General features: G+C 36.6%; 1 protein-coding gene across 2 annotated transcripts in view; it reads right to left on the reverse strand.

Annotated features, from left to right (window-relative positions):
* Positions 1 to 1,331: 1,331 nt before the first annotated feature.
* Positions 1,332 to 21,512, reverse strand: part of DDHD1 (DDHD domain containing 1) — a 91,156-nt gene continuing 70,975 nt past the window's right edge. Inside the window, exons 8-13 of one of the 2 annotated variants that reach the window (XM_002919650.4) lie at positions 20,103 to 20,178; positions 15,259 to 15,408; positions 13,103 to 13,355; positions 11,902 to 12,093; positions 9,297 to 9,380; positions 1,332 to 4,032 (exon numbers count right to left, since the gene is read on the reverse strand). In XM_002919650.4, the coding sequence (XP_002919696.2) occupies positions 3,851 to 4,032; positions 9,297 to 9,380; positions 11,902 to 12,093; positions 13,103 to 13,355; positions 15,259 to 15,408; positions 20,103 to 20,178 (937 nt within the window). In that variant the 3' untranslated portion in view covers positions 1,332 to 3,850. The remainder of the gene's footprint in view (positions 4,033 to 9,296; positions 9,381 to 11,901; positions 12,094 to 13,102; positions 13,356 to 15,258; positions 15,409 to 20,102; positions 20,179 to 21,512) is intronic. The other variant, XM_034648414.1, reaches the window with a different exon arrangement.

Consider the following 21,512-nt stretch of genomic DNA (forward strand, 5'->3'; position numbering starts at 1 on the left):
AAGGAGAACATATAGGGGGACAGTGTGGGTTGTACGGGCTCCCTAGACCCATCCTAGAGGGGACAGAGTTAAGAGTCCAGTAGGGGTGCTCCTGCCAGATCTGCTCTTCGTAGGTACAGCAAAAGGTTTTTCATGGAAGTAAATTCTTATAAAACATTAGGAAGCTATACACATTGACCATACCTAATTATAAAAATATTTAGTGCACGTGCTTCAAATTCAGCCAGAGTACCATCCAATTCCCGGCAGAGGCTTGAGGCCCAGGGATGAGAGAATATGGATAAGAGACAACTTGAGAATACCCACGGAAGTTGACTAGCCAACACTCAGAGAGTTTAGTAAAATTCTAGTTCTTTCGATAGTGTAGGATTACTATATCCTCTTTTTTGTTCTGTCTGGACCCTTCTTTAACGTTACCCGCTTCTTTTTTAGCCCCATTTTCATGACCAGGCTGTTGAAAAATACTTTTAAGATAGGGGCACCTGGGTGGCTCAGTCAGAAGGGCATGCAACTGTTGCTCTTGGGATTAAGAGTTCAAGCCCCATGTTGGGTATAGAAATGACTTAAATAAACTTAAAAGAATATTGAAAAAAACACTTTTAAGACATACACTCAAATTAACTTTCTCGATTGTCCGAATGTAGTAGCTGAGAAGGCAGAAATATTGACCAACCTAATTAATGAGAAAGCCATTCAATTGTTTCTCCTCCGCTGCAAGCCTTACAGTGAAATCTCTAGGTCTGGTCTGCTCTACTTTAAGGGGCTCAGGGGCCATCACTGAAACGAAGGGTGAACTGACTGGGACACCACTGATGGTTTCTTTTCCCCATCTACTCCTCAGGGGAATGCAAAGCTGGCATATGGTATGTGAATGCCATGGAAACCAGGACACTTCAGCCCCCAATGAGGAAACAATAGAGAGAAGAAGAGAATGAGGACGAATATTCACACGTCAGTGTCTGAAGGCTTCTACAGAACATGTGCAGTGTGAGAATTTCCAAAGGCTGACAGATGCTATTTAATAGAAAGCAGTAAAAGATTAGATTCTTACGGTCTGCTTCACATATAAAGGGGTAGTTCCAGTACACTGTGTATTATGCTCTATAATACAGTAATGATGGATTGTAACATAAACATAATTCCTGCTGAAAATAAAGTTATGAACTAACAAAAGGCTTTAGCAAAGGCTAGTTTCAAAGTAAAAATAAGGTAAGATTTAATCCAAAACATTCTCCTTATTCTAAGTTTTGATAATTCCTGGGACCCTAACTGGGTTAAAGCTGAATGACCTGACCAGTACTCAGAAGAATCATCAGAGCATGTACACAAAATAGAGAATAAAACTTTAATGGTATCAAAAACAGAACTTTTTGGCCAATTTAGTACTTGCTGGAATAAAGTTGCAAAATGTTACTCAGTAACGGACTTAGCTTCTAAATCAAGCTGGAATTACACATACTCTGTATATTACTTGAGTATATACAAGTACATTCCATGGTAACATGCAGAAACATGGAAACAAGAAGAGTACTATCAAATCAAGATCACCATCTCTATTAATGAAATAATGAATTGAAACCAAAACACCTGTTCAGTAATCCAGAATGTATCATTTTGCCAAGGGGGTTTAAGTGTTGCTCTTTTCAAGAATTCAAATAAACTCCATATGGTTAAATTTGATTTTGTTTCCTCAACATCAAAAATGAGAAGCAGATAATATGCTATGGCTATATCCTTTTTTTTTTTTTTTTTTTTTTAAATTCCATAGCAAATTAAAAGGTTTGATAGACTTTACTCTTCTCAGGTAAAAAGGGCTCTTCACATTCTAGTGGTAAAGAATGAATCCCTTAAAGCTCGTAAACATTTGAGGGTCACACCACCTACAGCGACGTAAGCTCAAGTACCTTTAATGATACAGTCGCGTGAGACAGGAGTTTTAATTTTCCTGAGAACTAAATTAGACTTACAAAATAATACAGGGTATGAAAGTGACCTGAGTTCACAGGAATCTCTAAATTTGAAAGAGATTGCTTCAGCTTTGCTAAGATTTCATCAAAAGCCTTTTATAGCAAGCATTTCTTGGGGAGTCACATATTTGGTCATGGAAACTTGGGATCTTTTTAAGCACGGAGAAGTGCTTTCTGCTGTGCAAATTCAATGAAAGGCCAGAATAAACAAGAGGACTGACGGTGCTGTAGGAAAACCTACAGGTGAGCCTATGGATTCCACTACTTTGTTTAAGAAAGGAGTAGGTGAGATGTGCAACTGATCCAACTTTGTTCCCAGTCTGACGACAATTACTGGGCAGCTAAGAAAATCCTTGCAAGATAAGCAAAGACAGCACCTTAAGTGGGACCTAGTAGAAGCCATTCGGAAGTGAGGGTTGGTTAGGGTAGAGATGGTCCCCTCTAAGTAACTCTCCTCTGTACGTCAGAACCCCAGAACATATTCGAAAAGCAGGGTAAAATACTGGCTTCACAGTCTCTTCTCCAAATTACACATTACAACTTCTGTGATTATTACTGTTTGCAAACTACTAAGAGGTCACACGTGAATTACTAGTCACTGAACAGCATATAAAAGACTATAGGCTAGCCTCAATCTGAGCTCTTCTGTTTGCTCTGTAATCTAACTCAAGGCACTTTAAAATGTTTTGGTGCCTTAGTGTATTAACACGTAACATGAGAAAAACACTCACCTCAAGGAGCTACCACATAGATGACTGAATCTTAAAGAACTTTGAGCTCCTGAGATGAAAAGCACTGTGGAGACAATCACAGCAAAGGAAAATTCTCCCAGTGCCTTAGAATCCTGATCTATGTGCCTTGTATCTCAACCAGGTTTTCTTAAACACTTCACAAGTAAAATGTGTTAGTGGCACTCTATCCCTTTATATATGTTAATTGTTTGGCACACAGATGTTTATATATTCAAAATAGTTGTAGTACTCACTACTCCAAAGTTGTTTACTAATTGTCCAATAAAGTTAATGAAATGTAGCCATGATGGAGTACGTTGCGTCAAATTTAGAAAACTTTAGCTTTCTCTGAGGTACATGTCACATAATAAAAAGTTCATTCTTTTTCAAAATAACTAGTGTTAATTATGTGAAACAAGTTTTTAATGAAAAAAATACCGAAAGTATGCCACAGTGTCTATATATTCATCTGAAGAGTACAAAGATGGAGTTTTGAGGAAAAAAAGGGTCTTAATGCTATAGAAAACAAAGGTGGTTCTTAAATTGTTCAAAGGAAGCATTTTAAAAATGTCATGTTTCATATACTGAAATAAAGCCATTAGAGGTAATAAATTATAAATACAGTAGTTCAAACATTCTTTTTTTAGCATTCATTTTTCTAAGCAAGTTAAATTCAAAACACTCGAAATCTGTTATCCTCTTGTTTCAAAGGAACTGCGGAAATAGAAGCTTTTGTAGAAATCTACAACAGTGATACCACCTGTGACCTTCACACAGACTACAATGGACCTTGGCCATTTTAGATTTACAACATATTTTGGTTAATACATTAGATCCAACTCAATATGCCTTTATACTTGGGAGAAATCAGATTGTGATTTATAACCTTACAGTTCACCCAAACGCAATTCCAGGTCGTGCTTGATTTTCTGCAGGGGGTTCTGTCAGACTCATAATTAAATGATGAAAACTGTAAATAATTTCTTGCAGACTGAAAAAATATTTTTGTCTTTTAAATAAAGTGCTTTTAAATTCAAATGCTTCTTGCCCTAAACAAAACTGAAACACACTTAAACCTGAAATCTCCATATCTTGACACACACATTTTAACAGAAAGAAATCAGTTTTGGGCCACTAATGTCCTTCAAGAGTTCAGATTGGATCTAAATTGGGTTTTGCATTATTGTCGTGCTCATGTTTGTGCATGAAGGTTAAAAGAAAGAGGGCAACATCCAAGGAAGACCAATAGGCAGTATGTGACGTAACAGCTGACCAGTAGCGGCTCTCCACAAGTCCTTCTCTGAGTTCAAAATCAATTCTGTGATCCAATTCCACTAGAAAGAAAGTCAAACAAAGGAGTAAGTGTTACAATATGTTCTATATACACTTCACCTAGAGTTGAGAATAAAAATTTAGCTAATAGAAGTGATTCTCCTAATTATCTTTTTTTTTCCTTACGTGACTTTCCACTCTAAGCTTATGGGGGAAAAAAAAACCCCAAAAAACACAACACCCCAAACAGCCTCAATAGCTCAGGATTCTATTTGGTGGAGTCCTTTCTTTTGTATGCTCAGATCAATATGGGATAATAAAGGAATAAAACAAAAAAATTCACTTGGTATCACAGGGTATATTTGGAGTACAAAAATTGGGCTCAAATCTCAGCTTTCCTATTTAATTTTTGTCCCTAATCTGTAAAATAAGGAAAACAGCCCTCCTGCAAAATTGTAGGCCAGGCTCATATGCAATAATGTCTGTGGGGGTGCACAGATCACTCAAAGGATCCTTCCCTGGGGAGGTCCTATCCATCACCTCGTTTGGTGGTGACTTTTTGCAGTCCTAGGCTTCCCACGTGGCCATGCAGTCAGCAGGGCCTCACATATGCCTGGGACATACAAGTGCTCACTAAATGTATGATCGATAAAGAATCCATTGGGTGGCTGGGACAGTTAAACCAGAGGAACAGTGCTGATCCTTGGGAGGAAGGACTCCATTTATAACAGTGCTGTCCTCAAACAATTCAGTGAATTCAATCAAGTCTTTTTCTAAAACCCACAGTAAGACCCTGCAATACCTGTTAGAGAAAAATCAAGGCTAAAAGAGAATTACAGAGGATTCATTTAATAAGTCCTAGAGATAAAACACTTAGAAAAACAATAGTTCGATCTTTAGGAACTCCTTTAAAACTGTCATTGAGTTACATAATATTTTGAAGGAACTATCTTAAAAACAAAAAAACCCACTTGAATCTTTGTTCAGAGTGCCAGAAGATGTGGAAAGTAAAAGGCGGCAAAAATCAGGGAGGCTGGAACAAAAGTTGGGTTTCTGCTTTCCACTGAACTTGATAATTGCACACAGGAAATCATATCACTCTAGAGAGTGCTTTCATATAAATGTTGAGCTAATGGTTATTTTAAATAGGTACTTGTGACAAGATCCTTTGGTAATTTAAAAATGCATATAGTTGTTCCTTTTCTATTCAACTATGCTTTTCTGACAAGGAAAGTCCATGGATCTATCCATATCTTTCCAGATAAGGTTACCTTCCCTAAGCAGCATAAATACCAATTAGGTTATAAAACACTTATAAAATATATTGACATAGGCCTTTTACAATTTTTTAAACTGCTATATTTCTCATTTAAATTACAATAAGCTAATCCACAATACATCAGAAATAGCTGAAATCCATATGTGGAACTGTGGGGTAGTAACGTCTTTTGACGTTTGACCTTTTGAATCTTTGGTCTTTTGCATTCCATGGGACATTTGATTTTGCTTTGTAGGCACATTCTGGCACAAGAGACAGAAAGGTGAAAAAAGAGGAAACTGGAATTCTCAAGCATGATGAAGAGAAGTCAAACTGGAGTTAGTTACAGAGAAAAGAGCAGAAATAAGAGGAAAAACAGAAGAGATGAGAAAAATAGACATTAATATCGGCGAAGACCACCAAGTTATAATTTCTACTTTAAAATGCCACTGTAGAATGTCTTCCTAGTCTAACAGTCTTAAGTCAAATTGTTGTTTTAGAGTCAAAGAAAGGGAAATTTTTTCTGTTATAGCAACTATTATTTGGCTTTGATTTTGTGTCCAACATTTACTCTTAAATGCTGTTACTGTCGTGAAACACTGCCTTTCACATACTAAACACTCAAATGCTGAATTTAATTACCATCCAATTATAGCCTTTGTCATTCTTATCACCTACAGGGACTTTCTATCTGTTGCTATTTATCTGCAGGCTGTCCTCATCAAAATGGGAGTAAGATAGCCAGCCTGTACCCGATGAATTGGTTTCAGTCTCTCATTTTCCTTAAAAGGTTTACAATAGGCAGTCTGGCTGTTTGTGCAGCTGACCTCACGTGTGTTGGTTCTGTAGGTGGAGAGATGGAATTAGGTGGGTCCAGGTCTCATCTTCTCTCTCCTTTTTATGTAGATCACAGAATCTCCAAGGGAGCAAAGGTCTAGGTGGCAGTACCATTCTTTACGTGCTGTGAGATGTGCTCTTGGCCAAAGTAGGGCCAAATCTATACGGAATTGCCTTGGACCTACTTTCTCATGATCAGCATATCAAAAATGGGTGCACAACACAGCTGGTAGTTTTTTCCTAGTTTCTCTCACTGAGTTAGGTCAAAGAGAAAGGAGAACATAAAATCATCATTTGGTCGTTTCTTCTCTCTTTTGAATGCCTAAGGACTAGAATTCCTCTATCCACAAAAAAAAAAGACTAAGATCCTGAACAAGTGAAGAAAACTAAAACTGAGAAAAAGACTGTTAGATTTTAACAATCATTAGCAGTTTGCTTATACTGCTTTAAAACATGGATTCTTTTCTTTTTTCGGGAGTCTTGCATACTATATAGGCCTGTTTCCCTTCCTATTCCCCAAAGTGAATGCCTGCAATTTATGAAGTATGGAGGTAAAATGTCATCAGCACTGTGCTTTCATCAGAGAACTTTCTGCACAAGGTTTGTCCACATGGATATATTAAAAAAAAATGTGTGAGCAGAAAGTGAGCATCTTAGTATTAAAATGTGTACTAAATGGACAGGTTTCTACTGTTTTAATGTAAACATCTTAACTTCCCTGGAGAGAAATTTTCAAAAACTTAACAGTTATCTTGGAGCACCTGGGTGACTCAGTTGGTTAAGTGTCTTTCGGTTTCCGCTCAGGTCATGATTTCAGGGTCATGAGACTGAGCCCTAAATCGGGCTCTGCACTCAGCAGGGAGTCTGCTTGGGATTCTCCCTCTTCCTCTCCCCTCCTCTCACTCTCTCTCTCTCAAATAAATAACTAAAACTTTAAAAAAAAGTTATTTGTAAGTAATAATTATGGTCATAATTGCACGTTTTTTGGCTACAGGCAGACACCAAGAAAAATACAGTAAAGGAAAAAGTTTTCAAATGACTGGCAAAAGATTCTTTCGTAATAAAAAAGATTACGCTGAGTTCTTGTTGGTAAATTATGTCTTCTTATTTTTGTGTTGCCTCAGCGCAGTCAGACAACTCATGAGGTGAGGTGTTTGACATTCAAGGAATATTTACATTTGTGAATTGTTGTAATTTCAAATATATTTAAGAATATTCTCTATCCTTTATTTGAAAAAAACAAAAACTCTAAAATGAGTTTTATAACCAGTTTTTGTATCTGTCAAAATAATTTCCCAACATAATCTATCCTGAAAGATACTCAAGATACCTCGTGTTTGATAACAGACGGGCTTTACTGGTAAATATAGGCTCTGTGGGTACCCCTTGAATACAAAAAAACTCCAGGAGATGGCCAGATTTGCTGGACCCTCTACAATCTGGCTTAAGAAACTCTTCCAATCATATTTAGAACTATTCCCTTCCATTCAACTAACTTCTGGTTCTCTACATATCCTGTGCTCTGCTTATGCTGTTTCTTCTCCTGAAGCATCTTTCACCTCTGCATGTCCAAATCCTACTCCCACAGAGCCTTTTACGATTTTCCCCAGGTGAAGGCATTTTCTCATTCCCTAGGACCGCCAGAGTACTTCACCTGTAACTTCGCCACCCGCTGCTCAGACCTACCACATCCTGTAACTGCTCATGCAGTCATCTACCTTGCTACTACACAGCGTCTGCTCCCTGGAAAAGAGTTAATTTTCAAACCAGCATTTAACATCTTTGTGGGCAGTGCTCGTCTGTTCCATTCTGCTATCTTTTCTAGTGACTAGCTCATGGTAAAACTTTAACGAGTAATGTTAAAAGAAAAAAAGCAGGGGAAGAGAAAAAGAAGCCATACACATATTACCATTTGAATCAGTTTGCTGTAGTTATAATTAGTGGGCTAGTTGCCTAGGTAGCTGGGATGGTTTTAGGATGGCAGATATAAGGGCTACTTGAATGCAGGATAAATGAGTGGATTAATTTCCTTTCATCCAACTAAATATGCAAAAAGCACAAGTCAAATAATTTCTTCATGGACAAGTGAGAACACTTATATAAGATCATTCCTTGAGGGAAATTTATGAAGTTACATCAACACAAACTGCTGCTAGGGAGCAAAAAAATCCCAATCAGTTTGTTATATTAAAATACTGTTTTGAGGGGCGCCTGGGTGGCTCAGTCATTAAGCGTCTGCCTTCGGCTCAGGGCGTGATCTTGGAGACCTGGGATCGAGCCCCACATCAGGCTCCTCTGCTGGGAGCCTGCTTCTCCCTCTCCCACTCCCCCTGCTTGTGTTCCCTCTCTCGCTAGATGTCTGTCAAATGAATAAATAAAATCTTAAAAAAAAATATTGTTTTGGAATTTTTATCCAGTAAGAGGTTCCCCTCCTCATTTGAAAATAGAAAAAAAAAGTGTGAGATACTAGCAATTAAACAGAGAAGTTGTAAAATTAGATGCAGTTAAAAATCCAAGGGAAAACCTGTAACATATTTTTTGTCAAAGACAAAGCCAATATTAAAAAAAAAGAAAAAAGAAAACGGAAAGAGAAAGGAGCTGTGGAAAAAGGAATGAAAGTTAATGATAAAAGTGATTTTAAACTAAGATTAATCCTTAGTGATACATTTAGAATCTACAGAAAACTAAGAGACTGAAAATATCTCTTACATCCAAAATTACTAATTTTTAAAAGCAACCCTATCCCTCTTAAAGAAGATTAAATGTTTGTGTTGAAACCAGATACCAGCAGCTATGGTACCCCTACAGCCCTAAGGAGCAATGTTACTGACACCTGAAATAACTGGGAATGATTACATTTCTTATACTGTGAAACTTTTTTATATCTAAATGTCTTACGTGAAAAGAACAGTGAACCTCTTTGAAGCCTTTAGGACAATAAAGAAGGAAAACGGCCTAATGGTTTTCTTCCCTCTCTATAAGGTTCCTTCTTTGTAGGAACGTAGAGGAGTATCATTTTAGCACATTAAGCAGCTAATCAGTACTTGGGTTTCAGGACCACTACTACTTAAGATTAGGAAATACAGGAAGAAAATACATATAAAATAGTCTATAATGGTGACATTCAAGCTGATCTCATAGAAGAACTGATGCAATTTTTCAGTGAGCAGAAGACCTCTAAGTAGATCATTTTCATAGTATTCTGAACACTATTCCTGACATATACCATACCGAGGGTATTATCTTTATTCTGCATTACATTTTCCGGAAAAAGAAGTTGTGGGAGATTAAAGAACGATTCCTGAAGTCTGAAATCTGTGAAAAAAAAAACACAAGATGCTGTAAAGTGTTAGCTGATGGTTACAAAGGGCCTTCAATGATGTAGTGGCCAAAAGTTAGAATACTACTCCCAAATATGCTGATTAAACCTAGCATACATAAAAAAGTACATACTTCGGTTTTTACGAAGAGCTCTCTCATGGGAAATGTAAGCATAATTAACTTTGAAATACAATGTCATAATCTGTTAACCCCCAGATATCCCCCAAATTTATGCTCATATAAGTTCTAACATAGAGGCGAAACATGCTAAAAGAAACAGATTTTTTTTTCATAATATGTTACAAACACAGGGGAGTACAAGAAATGGAACCATAAAACACCTGTAAATAAGCCTGGACTTTTCAAAAGAAATGACGAACAGCTATCTAAGATGCTTCAACTTGGTAACAATAAAGTGGTTTCAATGGACAACACACACGTACTCATCAAAGAGAGAAACCCTGATTGATTCATAAATTCAAAGTCTGTGTCCATCTTACCCTCAACTAGCAAGAGAATCAAAGTCCATAGCTTCAGAATAAAGGTTATCAAGAAGAACTGCTGTGAGGAGAAAGAAGAAAGGAAGCCAGAATTACCTAATCACAATGACCAAATTCCTGAAAGAAGATTTAAGGAAGAAGGGCTTTCTGATTGGCAAGATATAACAAGTATGACATAAGGAATGTCTAAATCAGGATTATACAGAAAAGTGTATTATTGAAGCAAGTCTAAGAATTAGTAAGGCAAATCTTGGGAATTTGGTTTAAAAGGAACTCTACAGTAGTTTAATTTTAATAGTTATATAGATGTCTAGAGATAAATACATGTTAACTAAGAGTCATGATGACCTCATACTTAGTGGAGTCTATAGTCCACAAGGAATTTACCATTAGGACCAACAAAGAATTTATATGCAAGAATGACAGAAAGTGTACTTATTGTTAAGCTATCAAAATATAATGATGCAATACAGCTAAGCATCTCTATAACTGTTGTCCTGAAAGAAGAAACAGGTTTCTCTATTATCATTTTGAAATTACTATGTTCAATAGTAAAAAGACCTAAAAAACAGCTTTCTTTCCTCAGATCCTATAGATTCTCTCTTTATGTCTTCATTACCCTTTCTCGGGGGCATTAACATTACAAGGAATTGTGACTTTTTACCTGCCATCTTACAAAATTCTTTAAAAGTATTTTTCCTCAGAAGTTTAGAATTTTGACCTCTGCGTGTTACAACAGAATTTTGTATTTTTATAGTCACATTTCTGATATTAAGTTGAAGTGAAAGCTTAAGTCAGCAATAGTATAGGAACTTATGTAAGAAACTAAAAAATGAATTTTGTACAAATATCAAAGTCTAAAATGAATTTTCTAGGCAGTGTCCAAAAGGCTTACAATTATAAAATTTTCAGTACTCGGAGACTGACACATAAATAGGATTAAGTTAAAAAAATGCTACTGGTCCAAATAGGAATGTCCAACTCAGGAATGTCCAGGATAACTCCTTCTGGAGTGGGGCTGACTGTGGAGAAAGATCCAGCCTCCTAAGACTGCCACACCTGAGCTTCCTTTTAACTACATTTTATGGATGGCAATGGATGCTGGTCATTTTAAAATTCAGAGTGGCAGACACAGCAAGAAAATAAGGCTACAAGTATCTAAAATAAAATCTGCTTAAACATTTATTGACAAAGGAAAGGAAGTTTTCTGCATTCTACAGTTATAAAAGCAGCTAGTTTGAGAATCCACAGTTCCTTATGTAAATCAATAGAAAAATAGGACTTATTAGTCTTATTTTAATGTACACTTAAAAATAAGGTTCGAAATTAGACCCTTGGAATTAAATATATACTAAATATATAAGAGTTTCACAACTATTCAAGATTTTAAACCTCAGAAATCTACTGGAAAAAAATTAAATAAAGCTCCATGGTAATGCCAAGTAAAGCATAACTATCCATTCATTCATTCATTTCTTGAATATCTTCTTTTGCTAGGTAGCTGGGATAGGGCTGAAAGCCATAGTGGATCTAATACAATGATAAGAAGAAAGTCTTATAATTTGGTTGGATGAAGGGGACTGTGGAATTAGCAGCAGGATAGTTTTGGCATAGTAGCTTTTAAAAAGTATCAAGAATATACAGCATAGGTTTGAAGCAGTTAAGTGAATTTTTAAAGTCATATTTTAAAAAATCTACTTTATAAAAATCAGGGGGTGCACACCCCAAGGAGATTTATTTTATACTTAATGTTTAAGACCCCTGTGCCATTGGGTCTTATAATAATCAGTGCCACTGATTATTAATGTTCTTAACTATTAATTCACCAATGCAGAGAGTAAAACTCCATTTACCTGGAAACTATACTTAAAAATATAATAAAAGGTACTTTTTCTTTAAAAGCTAACTTATGCTTTAGATTTTAGAGTTGACTGCTCCTGTCAGTACTTTAATCCTCTCTGCCCTCAAGTTGTAAGGAACAACGTAAATGTAAGGAAAGAAGAGTATGAACTAACATGCAGAATCCAGAAAGCCAGAACTGCTGTGTGGAAGGGTCTGTGTTGCAACAGTGGTCGTGGGAAGCGAGGCAACCGGCTTCTTCTCATCTTCTATTGAGTCTTTTGATGCCTCAGACGGCTGGGATGTAGTTGAACGTCCAAATCTTGAAAACAACATTCCTCCCAGGCCCTTTCCGATGCTAGCGGCCCCTGTATTTCACAAGACAGGGCAGTCAGTCTGCTGAATTACACCACACTCCAAGCCAAAGAGCACCATCCAGTTACAGCCAACTGGCAGAGGAACCAAGCCCTAGTCATCTTTTTCCAGGGTGGGAACATAGGAAAACTCCAATTTATATTGTACGTTTCTAAGTAAAAACGGTGTTGCCCAGAATGAGAGTTGTACAAGCTGTAGGAATATAGCTTACAAAAAAAGGAATAAATATTCTATTTTATTCAAGTGATCATAGTTTATTAAATTATTTGGTAAGTTTAAAAACTTTAATAAGAACCATGGCATTGACATAGGCATATATTTACTATTGATATGCTTTACTACTGAAGTTGAGTGAATATTTTATAAGAAGCTATCAAACAATCTGTATGACAAAGTGAAATATCAATGAAAAACCTATTTATAGTGCCATCTTGTGGCATTTTATATTAAGACAACCCGTAACCAAGAGCAACGGACTAATTCAAGTTGCACGTAATTGAGCTCCAGCCCTACACCAAACATTGTGGCTGGTGCTGGAGACCATTTAAAGAGAAATTAAATATCCTTGTTGCCCCCAGAATGAACACGGTTTGAGCGACTGTTAAGACACGAATCGGAGAACTTGTGGCGGGGGGGGGCACCCTTAGACTCAAGTATTCCCTCATTTTACAGATGAGGAAGCAGACCTTTAAAAATGATGTAACTTACCCAAGATCTTACAGTAGGTGACAGGGCCAAGATTAAAATGAGGGTCTTGATTCCCAGACCTTCTCTTGTCTATCCAGCTATCTCACAGTCTAAAATTACAAGATCTGATCTAATTGGAGAACTGTTAGGGCTTTTGGCTCTCAATATGAACAGTGAGAGGGTAGTTAATTCTAAACACAGGGATTAAATGTTGGATGTTTTGTAATAAACAGAGTATTTTCAAGTACCCCAAATTTAATGCCTACCTTAAAAAGTGCTTATACTTACTGATAAGAAATACTTAAGAGGAATTACCTAATATACTTGCTTTGCCTATATTTGTTATAGATTCCCCATAGTGTCGGCGGGACAAGACTGGTGAGGTCACAGGGCTTGGTATTGTTGAAATGCCTTCATTTTCTGGAATTGAGGTAGGTTCTTTTGCTGGGTGGAGAAAGCTTGGCTTCATATACTCATAAGGTAGAGGATTGGAAGTATTATACCAGTGGATCTGGACAGGTGAAATGTTGCTGTAGTGTTTCAGTATTAACGGTTCTAATCTATAAGCCTTGATCAAAAAAAGTTCAAAGAAACACATTAAGGCACAATGCTTGGATTTTACTAAACTGTTTATTCTTATTCTATTGCATGCTCAGCAGACCTTGGGAATTCAAAAAAGCCTGGTATTTCTAACATGCATTCTTATTTGTTTACTAATAATATGTAATTAGTCTAATTATATACCCTTAATGATGAGATTATAAAAAAACCAATTAGCGTTAGTCTAACCTAACAGTGCCCATTAATTTGTTTTTCAGAGAAACAGATTAATTCTCATTATGTTCTGATATCATCTAACAATTAGATTTATGTTAGTCTGACCAACAAAGCTGAAGCAGTAAACAGTAAACTAGAACACAATAAATAAGGTCAATCTGTAATATTTTAGGAGCTCTTAGTAAGCTCTCTTTTGAACCAGATTGACATAGTAACAGCACAAACTGGATGCTGATACAAGACCATTTGTCTAACTTGAAGAAAGAATGATAGCGCGGAAAAGGCAATGAATGGATTTGGCCAATGAGAATTAGAATTCCCCAAGTTCCTATTCTGGCCTCCATCGCTTGTCAACTGTGACACCTACCAAGTTACAAGGTCTCAGAGACCCTGTTTTCTGAGGTATAGGAAGGAGATTAATGCTTCCTACCTCACAAGGATGTTGAGAAGAACAGATAACGTCTGTAAATATTGCCTAGCACAGTCCTGACACAAACTTTATTAAAAAAAACTTTAAAAAAATCACAGGAAAACTATAAAATGAGTAGTAAAAATAACTTAATACACTGACTTTGGAGCCCCCCCTTTATAATATAACAAAGTTAAGATTATACCCACGACAGGGTATACAATGAAAACTCCAGAGTTGCCCTACGAACTCAAGTTCACTTTCAAGTTCACTTTCAAGTTATAAGGCAATGAGTAAATGACTGTGTATTAATGAAATACTTAATGTCTAGCTGGGTGCTTTCACATATATCATACTTAATACTAACAACCTGATGAGGTAAAATATTATCATCTGCATCATCTAGATAACAGTCTCAGGAGACGCTTGGCCAAGACTGCACAGTCTGTATTTGAATCTAATACTAGTTTTCAACTCAGTAAAATTTATTTTGTAAATACAGCACTTTTGATTCTTCAGCATACAGATTTTCTAAAATTCTTGTATTTAATCAATATTATATTTACTTGGTACTAGCTAAAGATCTTTTAAAAGACAAAGCTATTTCTGAGAATGAAAGCTATTTAAAATGGTTTGTTTTAAATTTAGTTATACCTAGCCTTGTCCCCAAAAAAGATTTAAGTAAGCATTTTTCTCATCTAAAAATCTTACTTGGTATTAAATGGCCTACCTGGATGCACGATCACTGGAGTGTTTACATTTAAAAATTATTAACAGTACAAACGTAAGGGAATATAAAAACCTCAAATTTTATAATCCCACCATGCTAAAATAAATTCATCCATCTTTTCATGTTAAACACATGAAATATTTGAATATTTGATAATATTGAATAAGGGGACCTAACAGACACATTTCAAAATTGTAGCATGCTTCAGAGAAAGAAGAATTTAAAGTGAGATTTTAAAATTTATGGTTGCTGGCTTATTGGTATCACAACCGGTAATGGTTTGACAGTAGAGAAGACTCCTGTTCTGGGTATTAATTGTCCATAGATAATATTTTTCATTATGCTCTTATAGTATAAAATAAACAGATCATTTCTAAGGTATTTCCTGAGCCCTAAATTAACCAAAACACAAATGTCTTAATAGGAATCTATGAATATATAATCAGATAAAATGAACTCGTTTCTCATTAGTTCAGTTGTACCCTGCAATATTTCTTACAGAGTCTTTAGGAACGATTTAATATTGAGGGAAAAACATCTATAACTGCTACTTACCACTGGATCTGTTGGATGAAAAATATTTAGTAACCGGTTACAAATTTCTCTGGGCAAAATATGGTCTTGACTTCCAGTGTTTCCTGGGCGGATGCCACGCAATGCCAAGAAAACGGCTAGTGGGGATCCCATGCAGAAGAAATTCTCAACCTAAAATGATAAGTTGTCTTAAATTTTAAAACTGGTGAAGTGTTTTCCAGCAGAATTTGGGTACAACATAATACGTGGTAAAAATGCAAATAATAAAATTATCTTCAAATATAAGTTTTTTTATGAGCTTTGTTCAGGTGGTATCTGCATTATTTGTTAATTATTTGCCAACCATTAATTATTCTAAAAACCTATTTTCAGAAGCAACTTCATTTTCCTTAAATTAATAGAAAACAGAACGAGAAGGAGGAGGAAGAACTTCTGAGTTTCATTAAGCTATTATTTTGCGTTAAGTAATATTCTAGATGCTGTGAAGTCTACTGACCACTAAGGCAGAGCTTCTGCACTCAGTTTACAATCCTGTGGGGGAGACAGAATAAAATAAATGAATACAGGAAAAGACTGCTATAAGAGAGTAAAGAAAGGACGAATTCCAACTCTGAGGGTGTTCACACAGGAAGAAGCATTTTTTCCCACATTGTTTGAAATTTTTTTTAAATTCCAGTACAATTAATGGTGTTTATTAGTTTCAGGTGTGCTACATAGTGACTCGACAACTCTACACATTACTCAGAGCTCATCACAGCAAGTGCACTCTTAATCCCCTTCACCTAGTTCACCCATCACGACCCACCCCACCTCTCCTCCTGGCAACTACCAGTTAGTTCTATGTATTTAAGGATCTATTTGTTTGTCTTTTTGTCAATTTGTTTCTTAAATTCCACAAATAAGCGAAATCATAACGGTACTCGTCTCTGACTTATTCCACATAGCATTACACCCACTAGATCCATCCATGTTGCTGTGAAAGGCAAGATTTCATTCTTTTTTATGGCTAATATTCCATGGCACATATATATCACATCTTCTTCATCCATTCATCTATCAATGGACATTTACGTTTCCACCATAATTTGGTTATTGTAAACAATGCTGCAGTAAATATAGGGGAGCACATATCTTTTCAAATTAGTGTTTCTGTATTTTTTGGGTTAGTACCCAGTGGTGAATTATCGGATTGTACGGTAATTCTATTTTTAATGTCTTGAGGAACCTCCATACTGTCTTCCACAGTGGCTGCACTAGTTTGCATTCCTACCAACAGTCCACAGGGCTCCTTTTTCTCCATGTCCTCACCCACACTTGCTGTTTCTTGTGTCGTTAACTTTAGCCTTTCTGACAGGTGTGAGGTGGTATCTCATTGAAGCTTTGATTTGCATTTCCCTGATGGGGAATGATGCTGGCACCTTTTCATGTGTCTGTGGGCTACCTGTATGTCTTGTTTGGAGAACTGTCTGTTCATGTCTTCTGCTACACAGGAGGAAGCATTCACGTTGGTGATAAAAGGTAAAAAGGATTTCTACATTTGGGGCTGGGTCATTGGGGCCAGAAAGGAGGACATTTTAGATTGACAGAATCACTGTGAACTAAACCAGAGGCCGGAAAGAATCTGGCTCAATTTAGAAAATAGAAATAGATATAGTTGAAAAATTGGGTGTCAGGAAAATGTAACTTGGAATGAGAATGTACAGCATCTTGACTATTTGACTAAAAGAAGTAGGACTTAATTGATTTTATAGGTAGTAAAGAACAGGATTTGACCCATGTTTTAGGAGGTTGGTAAACCTGGTAGTAGTGTGTGGATGAACCAGAAAACTGAGAGTCTGGTGACTCAGAGACAAGTTAGGAAACTACAGAAAGTGTTTAGGCAAAAGCTAATCTGAACTGGGCAGGACAGGATGTTCCATTTAGAAATGGAAATGGGAGAAGAGAGGGTGGAATCAACATGACTGAATGGAGATGGGGATGAGGAATGAGTCAGAGGCAAGTTACAAGCTTTGGGCCTTGCTGACCAGGAGAGTGAAAGGAAATGGAGAACCAGGATAATGCAGTATACGTGGAAGCCATGGGAGCGGGCTTCTAGAAAACTAGTGTGGTCAGCAGCACTGGGTTATATATAGCACGCGATACCTCTCCCCGCTAAGGTCACCCTACATCTCTCTTATGTCCCTTTATCCTGATAAGTGAGACAGCGCCAATTCATCCTTCCGTCTCCTCCCCAACAGCAAAGAAGTTATTCCAACAGACTCTAACACTGTTCATGGCTTTTCATCTGGACTGCACTGTAACTATATTGGCTTTTTTTTTTTTTAAAGATTTTATTTATTCATTTGTCAGAGAGAGAGAGAGAGAGCGCGAGCATAAGCAGGGGGAGCAGAAGGCAGAGGGATAAGCCCGCAGGAGTCTGATGTGGGGCTTGATCCCAGGACTCTGAGATTATGACCTGAGCTGAAGGCAGACGCCCAACCAACTGAGCCCCCCAGGCATCCCACGCACTGTAACTGTATTGTAATTACCCTGTCCCTGGCTCCAATTTTATGTACCTTTAATCTCTTTCCCCCACTGCATCCAAAGTGATTCTTTTTTCCCAAATGAATGAATATATATTTTGAAAATGGTACCTTTATGTTAAAGAAGGTATGAGAAACTTTTTGTTTTTAAAGGACTGGTAACTTCAACATGTCTGAACCCTGAAGAAAATTAACTTGTGTTAATTAAAATTATAGGAAAAAGCATTTGAAATAGTGACACAGGTGAAAACACCAATTTTGAAAGGATTAAGATAATTAAGATAATAAAGTATAGAGAAAGATACAAAAAATAGTTGAGATAGAAGAGAAGCTATGTAAATCCTTTCTCTTTTTTGTAAATCTTTCTGTTTGATTCAGACACCCTAGCAAATGCTTTATGCTTTGGTCAGGCGTTTCATAAATGTTTGTTAAATTGCCACATCCCTGGAATAAATAACTTTTCTTTATGATTGGTATGCAGTTTCACAGACAAACACACCAAGTAATTATTCTAGTAATGACTGCTTGAGTGATATCTACATCCATCAAAGAATTTTAAAGGTGAAAAAGAGCTTCAGACATTTAGTCTAATCTCCTTGTCCGGAGACGAGTAAACAGATGAATTCGAGATCTTAAATGATTTGGGTGCCAGTACATAATCAGTTAGCAGCAAAGCTTCATCATCAGAAAAAAAATTTCCCACTCTCCAGACCAGTATTTGTCAATAGTTTGCTTTTTTCTAAGTTCAGTGGTCACCTATCACAGATCTAACATCTGTATTCTGAAAGTAAACCCATCTATTCTGTTCCTCTTAGATCTCTGGAGTCCTAAATATTTGCCAATTCATCAGATATTCCTTTTTAAATTTCAGATTTCTGTATTTTTTCTCCACGAGTAATTAAATAACAATTAAAAATCCTATTATTAGATGGCATGTGGCTATGTTTTAGAAGAGTGCACAATTACAGTGCATAAGCTCTACTAATATGATACTGAATTTTGAGAACCTAATATACTTGGAGGATCATACTCAACTCTCCAGTAAAAACCCAGGACTTGAAATACAAGAGTTTACTTTTTCTATCAGATCAGTTCTACATATTTAACACATTGATTATATATAATAATGGTGGTAGAGATGGAACTCAAATTCCAGGTGGAGAGGACTCCAAAAACCACGCTCATAGGGTTTTAAATAGAAGTTATACCTTTACCATATGGCTTTTAAATATGCTAAGTTTAAAAAGACAACATTGTAAGTCATAGAGACAGGCTCAGTAAGAAAATTCCAATTAAAAAAAATTTCTGCATCATTCCATGACTCAACCTGGATATTAAGTTCCTGTGATAACAGAAAGAGGTTTCAAGAAGAGATAATACAGTACACTATCCCTGGATGTACATTCAGATGGAAATGAGCCTTGAGGAACTTGTGCCAGGCTCCATTTAACATTGCAAACAAGTTCTCTGTTATGCAGCTATAGGCTGTATCCTTTCCAACAGTCAGGTCAATGTTCACATCGCTCGCTCTGTCACTTTTCATTCTTCTAAATCACTGCTTTCAACAGCTCCATTCTGATGCTCAAAAACCCTGAAAAGTTTCCCACTGTCCAATCAAATATAAGTTCTTTATTTCTAGCTTTTCCTATTATCCCACAGCCCCTTGCCCAATCCTGCGCATTCTAGCTAAACTGTTTTGCCTGCCCTAAACTAACCACATACATCTCATCTTGTGTTTCTGTCATATACTTCTCATGGAAAGAAATGCCAGCTTTCCATCCCTAAAATCATCACTGATTATACTTCTTTTTCCTATCAGCCACAACTAGCTGGTTACTAAAGTTTATTAATTCTAAATGCTAAATATTTCCCAAATCTGTCTTTTTCTCTTCCCACTATTTGAGATTATTTCATGTTTCTTGGAGGTACTATGAAGTCATACTCTTCCACACCTTTGTCATGCTGTTTCTTTGATTCAGAATAGCATTTCTCATTTCCTCCACTTGGCAATATCCAATTTATTGAGATCAAGTACAAATGTCATTCCTTTGTGAACCTTTTCAGGCAAAATTAAACCCCCTCTCTCCTGTATATATCATTCTATACCCTGCTAATAGTACCAATAACACTGTGTTACAGATCCTGACGGTTGGGGAACCATCTTGTCCCTTCTTTTCCTTGTAGAACCCCCAAACTAGCAATGGCCAACACACAGTATGTGTTCTAATATACATTCATTTAAAAGAAAAATTCACGTTTCACTTGAATGCTAATGTCATGCTTCAAATGATGTTTGAAAAGAAATTGAGCTGAATAATGAAAATCTCATCTCTCTTTCCTTACCTTAAATTTTAAGGCAGGTGTTTGTGTCATGGATGATGCCTTCAATCCATGTAGCCGTTCTTCTATTTCTCTCAGCCTAGGAAGCAGTATGAGATTATGTACTAATATTTATGTTTATAATTTCATAAATATTAGATGCTTACTAGTTCACTAAAGAAAAGGATGACCCATTATCCAATGCCTCAAACTAATCCCTACTGACAGTATTTAACAAATGCATCTGCTGTAGTCTATAAATGTTTATAAAATGATTAGTAAAAGTAGCCCTACTCTTCATAATAGCTGCTGTTAATAGGTTTTTGGGAGGATCCTTCAGAAAAATGTGAGGCAAATACAAGCATATATACATTTTAAAAAAAACACACACCGAATGTTCATACCATATGCACTGCTCTAGGTCTTTCTTTTTTTCTACTTTTTTTTTTTAAAGATTTTATTTATTTATTTGACAGAGAGAGGGGCACCAAGAGAGGGAACACAAGCAGGGGGAGTGGGAGAGGAAGAAGCAGGCTCCCAGCGGAGCAGGGAGCCCGATGGGGGGCTTGATCCCAGCACCCTGGGATCATACCCTGGGCTGAAGGCAGACGCTTAATGACTGAGCCACCCAGGCGCCCCTCTTTTTTTCTACATTTAATGATGAATCTTGGAGGTCTTTTCATTTCATTGCCTCGTGATCTACTTCAATCTTTGTAACAGCTGTGTAATTGTCCTTCATACAGATCAACCACAGTTTATTAATCCTTCTCTGCTGATGAGATGGGTTATTTCAATTTTTTCCCATTGTAATGTTCTGTATCTACTTACATTTAATAAATAACAGAACTAATTTTTTTAAAAGGTGCAGTTCCTTTTCTAAACTTTTTTTTTTTTTTAAAGATTTTATTTATTTATGTGACAGACAGCCAGCGAGAGAGGGAACACAGCAGGGAAGTGGGAGAGGAAGAAGCAGGCTCCCAGCGGAGGAGCCCCGACGTGGGACTCGATCCTGGAATGCCGGGATCACGCCCTGAGCCGAAGGCAGACGCTTAACGACTGCGCTACCCAGGCGCCTCTGTTTTTTTTTTTTTAAACTGGATTTTATGTCTCAAATGCTGCTCTGCTTATATTTTCTCTCAAAACTATCAATTATTTTGACACCACAAAATTCATGTATCTAGCCTATGGTACTTAATAATATTCTAAATGAAATCCTTAGACAACTTCTATAAGACTAAAATAAATCCAAGGCTTCCTGAATAAAAGTATTAGTCAACTAAACTGGTTGTTTTATATGATGCTAACTATCGAGATCAGTGACTTTTCGCTATTCCACTAGAACTGACAGGATGCATTAAGAGGACAGAGAAGAACAGAGCATGTAACTACAGCTGAAGACAGGAATGTGTTAAAGAATTATAAGATAGTATCAGG

Source organism: Ailuropoda melanoleuca, chromosome 20, assembly GCF_002007445.2.
Source record: "Ailuropoda melanoleuca isolate Jingjing chromosome 20, ASM200744v2, whole genome shotgun sequence".
NCBI classification, from domain to species: domain Eukaryota; kingdom Metazoa; phylum Chordata; class Mammalia; order Carnivora; family Ursidae; genus Ailuropoda; species Ailuropoda melanoleuca.